At 39.2% G+C, this 6,000-nt stretch overlaps 1 protein-coding gene across 3 annotated transcripts in view; it reads left to right on the plus strand.

The window, feature by feature from the left end:
* c7h2orf76 (chromosome 7 C2orf76 homolog) overlaps positions 1 to 5,724 on the plus strand; it is a 28,851-nt gene extending 23,127 nt beyond the window's left edge. For all 3 annotated transcript variants that reach the window (XM_047371505.1, XM_047371506.1, XM_047371504.1), the window contains one exon: positions 5,415 to 5,724. In XM_047371505.1, coding sequence (XP_047227461.1) covers positions 5,415 to 5,491 — 77 coding nt within the window. In that variant the 3' untranslated portion in view covers positions 5,492 to 5,724. The remainder of the gene's footprint in view (positions 1 to 5,414) is intronic.
* The last annotated feature ends 276 nt before the right edge of the window (positions 5,725 to 6,000 follow it).

Here is a 6,000-nt window from a genome sequence, read left to right on the forward strand (position 1 = left end):
TCTCCCCTCACTGCACCTCTGGTTCTGCTTAGATGTTCGGATATTAACAAAGTAGTGAAGTGGGGGGGTGATAAACCATGAATAATTTTATAGGTAAGCCGGGTTCTCGCCAGTGCATTTCAGCAAAGTGGCCCGCTACGCTGAAAGATGTCATTGTTGCAATGAAATTAGGCCTCATTTTTTATGAGCGCATCTGCCCGATGACTGACATCTGTGCTCCCTCTCTGTGTGGTTTTTATGTTGGCTATTGCATCTGTGTTGTGTCAGTTCCCGCTTCCTTTCACCCTATGATCCTGTGCGACAGCTAACGGTAAAGCTTACTAAAATCATGTCGGCTACGAAGGGTGGGTATAAACGGCGTTGTCATATGCCGTTCTTCCCGGTAGCTGCTAAAGTCATGCCACTAATAGCAAGGAGCAAAATGGCGGGCCTGCAGCCAGTACTGGCACTGCATCAGTCACAGACAATGACCTCATTTCTGTTGATGGAGGGCTTAACAAGCAGAAGAAACGGAGCTCTGGCGTCGATCCAGCACAGAAAGAAGCCTTCCAATGGTTGGAAATAACCGCAGATGAAGCTGTTAGGCCTTCACATTGAGTTATTTGCGCTCACCTTTGAACCTTTGATTTAACTTTTGCACTAGCCTTGCTATTTTTGCCAACCACTTCCATGATTTCAGCCTAACATTGACACATTGATAGTTATTATCATCACTATTAGCCATTTATGATGTGGCAAGGTAACCCTTCCAAACACCTTAAAATCCAATTGCTTTTAATAGCTAACAAAGAATCGTTTCTCTCAGCATGGACATTTCTGCTGCCTGTTTGGACATCTGATGATGAATGTGTCTGACATTTCTGAGATTAAATTTGATGCGATTACAAACCCTTTTTGTGTGTGAATTAAATTACAAATTTTAATTAGTTACCACCCCCAGATATTTATATTCTGACAGAATCTGTGGTCTAACTCTGGAGACAAAACATCTGCGTTGACACTGAAATTACTTGTGAATTTAGTGAAAAACAGGTGTTCAGCTGCAGGCAAGAGAGTTTCAACCAAGCTGTGATATTAATAATTGAGTTTGTGACTTTCTCTGCCACCTGGGAGATATTACTACCATGAACATAAACTACAATGTCTTCAGCATACATTTGAACAGAAAGATAAACACAAACAGACAGCGGATCATTTATATACAGGTCCTTCTCAAAATATTAGCATATTGTGATAAAGTTTATTATTTTCCATAATGTCATGATGAAAATGTAACATTCATATATTTTAGATTCATTGCACACTAACGGAAATATTTCAGGTCTTTTATTGTCTTAATACGGATGATTTTGGCATACAGCTCATGAAAACCCAAAATTCCTATCTCACAAAATTAGCATATTTCATCCGACCAATAAAAGAAAAGTGTTTTTAATACAAAAAACGTCAACCTTCAAATAATCATGTACAGTTATGCACTCAATACTTGGTTGGGAATCCTTTTGCAGAAATGACTGCTTCAATGCGGCGTGGCATGGAGGCAATCAGCCTGTGGCACTGCTGAGGTCTTATGGAGGCCCAGGATGCTTCGATAGCGGCCTTTAGCTCATCCAGAGTGTTGGGTCTTGAGTCTCTCAACGTTCTTTTCACAATATCCCACAGATTCTCTATGGGGTTCAGGTCAGGAGAGTTGGCAGGCCAATTGAGCACAGTGATACCATGGTCAGTAAACCATTTACCAGTGGTTTTGGCACTGTGAGCAGGTGCCAGGTCGTGCTGAAAAATGAAATCTTCATCTCCATAAAGCTTTTCAGCAGATGGAAGCATGAAGTGCTCCAAAATCTCCTGATAGCTAGCTGCATTGACCCTGCCCTTGATAAAACACAGTGGACCAACACCAGCAGCTGACACGGCACCCCAGACCATCACTGACTGTGGGTACTTGACACTGGACTTCTGGCATTTTGGCATTTCCTTCTCCCCAGTCTTCCTCCAGACTCTGGCACCTTGATTTCCGAATGACATGCAGAATTTGCTTTCATCTGAAAAAAGTACTTTGGACCACTGAGCAACAGTCCAGTGCTGCTTCTGTGTAGCCCACGTCAGGCGCTTCTGCCGCTGTTTCTGGTTCAAAAGTGGCTTGACCTGGGGAATGCGGCACCTGTAGCCCATTTCCTGCACACGCCTGTGCACGGTGGCTCTGGATGTTTCTACTCCAGACTCAGTCCACTGTTTCCGCAGGTCCCCCAAGGTCTGGAATTGGCCCTTCTCCACAATCTTCCTCAGGGTCCGGTCACCTCTTCTCGTTGTGCAGCGTTTTCTGCCACACTTTTTCCTTCCCACAGACTTCCCACTGAGGTGCCTTGATACAGCACTCTGGGAACAGCCTATTCGTTCAGAAATTTCTTTCTGTGTCTTACCCTCTTGCTTGAGGGTGTCAATAGTGGCCTTCTGGACAGCAGTCAGGTCGGCAGTCTTACCCATGATTGGGGTTTTGAGTGATGAACCAGGCTGGGAGTTTTAAAGGCCTCAGGAATCTTTTGCAGGTGTTTAGAGTTAACTCGTTGATTCAGATGATTAGGTTCATAGCTCGTTTAGAGACCCTTTTAATGATATGCTAATTTTGTGAGATAGGAATTTTGGGTTTTCATGAGCTGTATGCCAAAATCATCCGTATTAAGACAATAAAAGACCTGAAATATTTCAGTTAGTGTGCAATGAATCTAAAATATATGAATGTTAAATTTTCATCATGACATTATGGAAAATAATGAACTTTATCACAATATGCTAATATTTTGAGAAGGACCTGTATGAAGTGAGAACAGTAAAGGTTCCAAGTTAGATCCTTGAGGAAGACCAGTGGAGAGAATAAGGGCTGCTGATTTAAATGACTGGACTATGACAACTTGTGACTCAATCCATTTAAGTGCAACTGGGTAAAAAATTAAACTTGATAAATTAGTCAGCAGAATTCTATGGTTGACAGTGTCAAAGGCCTTTTTCAGATCCAGAAACACAGCACCAACAACCCCACCTTGATCCAACAGAGCTCTCGGCCCATATTCACAAAGAATCATAAGACTAAAAGTAGCTCCTAGTTGATGTCATTCTAAGTTTAGAATTTCTCAAATTCTAAAATGTTTCTAAGATTTGTAACTTGTTGAAATAAATGTTATTCACAAAGCACCTTAGGCCTTAAGAGAGCTCCTAAGGTGAACAAATGTTAAGAGTAGTGAGGAGGACTTTTAGTGAGGATAAGAGTGTCTTAAGCTGGGAAGATGGTGGAAAGACTGAGCAAAGTAGAGATATTCTCTGTACAATGAACAACAGTAAATTAATAAAGCGCTTCGATCGTCAGGAGTACGCTGGTGTGCTGCTATCTCCTCTCTTGCGTCTGACTGCAGCAGGTACCAGAGTACCTGAGCTGCTCACATTCCAGGGTGGTACGGAAAGCAGAGGGAATGACGCATTGATCTGCTCGGGAATGCCTTTTTGTTGGCACCATGATCCCAGCAGGCTTTGCTCCTCTGTCCAGTTTGGTTTTCTCCACCTTTTTTTTCTACGGTTTGTTTTGGTCATTTCATCAAATCAAACCTCTTTATACAAGAAAGAGATAAGATTGTTTTATTTATGTATTAATCATTTCTAATATTACCTTAATAGAGGTGCATCTTTAATAAGTTCTGTTAATAATTGTATGATTGTTATATAAGTTTATGTGCTCATTTATTGACTTTTTAGGGTGTGGATCCCTGCATGTACCCTCTATGACTGAGCGTTTTCTTAATTCACTGTTGTTCATTGTATGGAGAATGAATAACCCTAGAGAAAAGATATAGAGTTTCTAATATTGCTCTTGTATTTTTGGCTGTTCATTGATAGTCACACTAACCTGTTACAGGTAGAAAAATACCAATTTTGGTGTGTTAAAAGTTCTGGAGTTAAATGGTGATTTGTTTAATGTCCAGTTGACCAATGTTTGCTTTAGCCAACATTCAATAATTGCAGGTGTGTGTTTTACTGTTCAACTTGCATGATAAAGAAATAATGGCCACCTTATCTACATGGTAAACTTATAAGTCTGTTCTTAAAACTCACCTCTTTCCTTCACATGGGAAACCTCATTTCTCTGCCTCCTCTTAGTACTGCTTTATCTAAGAAAAGACATTGGGGCTCTTTTGATTAAGAAAAGATTGGAAAATAAATGCAGATGTCTATAAAAGACTAGAAATGTGGGTTTTCCAAAATAAATAAATACATAAATAAGGGTGCAGGCTTTTAAAAATCTAACTTGTTGGTTATGATGGTGTTGTGAAAAAGTAACTTGTTAGGTATAGTGGTGTAAGGATAAAGGAGTGGTTTTTCTTTAGGTGGGGAGTCTGAATGATACATTATAGGTCACTCCATATAAGGACACAAAACAACATGAAAGTTGTCCACCAAATAAGGTAAAAAAGTCGACATTTTTGACCATTTCAAAGTAACATGTTAAAAGTATATAATAGATTATTGGTGTTTAATCCTAAACGTTTTGCCTTTCATAATAGCATCCCAAGGATTTCTAAGGAATCACACAAGTCCGGACCAAACCTGGAGGTAAGACAACACTTGCAATAAATTGGAATAAATGGGTAGGATGAGGTTGTAAGTAGATATTTGGTTGCAAACAAAACACGTTTGTATTGCACTTGTGTGTAATTAGAGTTCTGGAAAACTATTGCTTTAAATTGGTTTCCCTACCAATGCTACTTACAGTGCACGCACAGAACACTTGACTGTGGGAGCCTTTATTGATCCAGCCTTTGAGAACTGAATACTTTATGCTTCTGGGCTCTCCATGTTAGTTGCAATTCTGGAATATGAGACACTGGAGGTAAAACATCATGTTTCATTCTTCTCAAAGACACAGTTAATTTGCGCCTTTTATTCTTGACACGTTTCTTATGACCTTGTTGACTATTTGCAACACAATGAGTCAGTGTTCTGTGTTTACAACCAACTATCTTGGTATTTTAAGACTAACTTTTGACATTTGAGTTAAATCCCGTTTTGGAACATTTTGCCTGAGGAAGAGAAAGTACCTGATATGCACAGATTGGTTTAGGGTGTTGATCTACTGCCTTCATTACATTAAGCAGGTTTATAGCTTGGAGACTATATTCATACAATGATGATATGGTCAAAAAGCTTCCTTGCCCACTCATTGTGCACACGGTGTGCACAGACTGATCATTCAATGGAAAAGGAAAGGAATTTGTGTCAGATTGGTAAATAGAGAGGACACATAACACAAGTTCCTTAATAATTATACAGTAGTAAATTTTATATGGCATTAATAAATGGTCATGAAAAATAACTAATACAAGCATGTCAGGTTCATCTTAATATTTGACATTTCCTTTTCTCTTCAGCTAATGAAACAGAAGTGGGATTCTTCAGAAAAGATGATTATGTTTTTTATAAAGCCAACCCTAAAACTACATGGTGAGAACAGAGTGGAAGGTTACAGCTTGGTTCCTCTTCGAAGTGCTGCCAGAACAATAATGACCGGGACCATTATAAAGAAGAAATGTAGTTTTTGAAGCTGTTTTAGTTAAGGCATATATAACAGTATGACAATGTGTCCTTTAATGTTCTAAGCCTTAGATAAATGTAACCACTGAAATGTCTTTGTTGTGAATGTTATTTTTTACAAATATGTTAAATAAACTTTGAACAACAGTTTTTTTGTTATTGTGTGAAACTAATACACTACTAGCATGTGGTACGACTGTTTATGCAGGTATTAAACATGAAAATATGTTTTATAAGAGTAAAGCTCTATTGGTGTCTTCTTTGAGGTCCTGCTGAAGCATCACCCTCCAGCTCTAGCTGTTTGCCACCAGTGTGTGTCTGTGCATTTTGTTTTGTGTTTTTAGTAGTGTTGATAGAAATTGTTTTTGGATAGTAAGTGAGATTAACCCTTGAGGGTACCAAAAGTGTACTTTTTGCAACAAA

The sequence above is a fragment of the Girardinichthys multiradiatus genome, chromosome 7, assembly GCF_021462225.1.
Source record: "Girardinichthys multiradiatus isolate DD_20200921_A chromosome 7, DD_fGirMul_XY1, whole genome shotgun sequence".
In the NCBI taxonomy this organism is placed as follows: Eukaryota; Metazoa; Chordata; class Actinopteri; order Cyprinodontiformes; family Goodeidae; genus Girardinichthys; species Girardinichthys multiradiatus.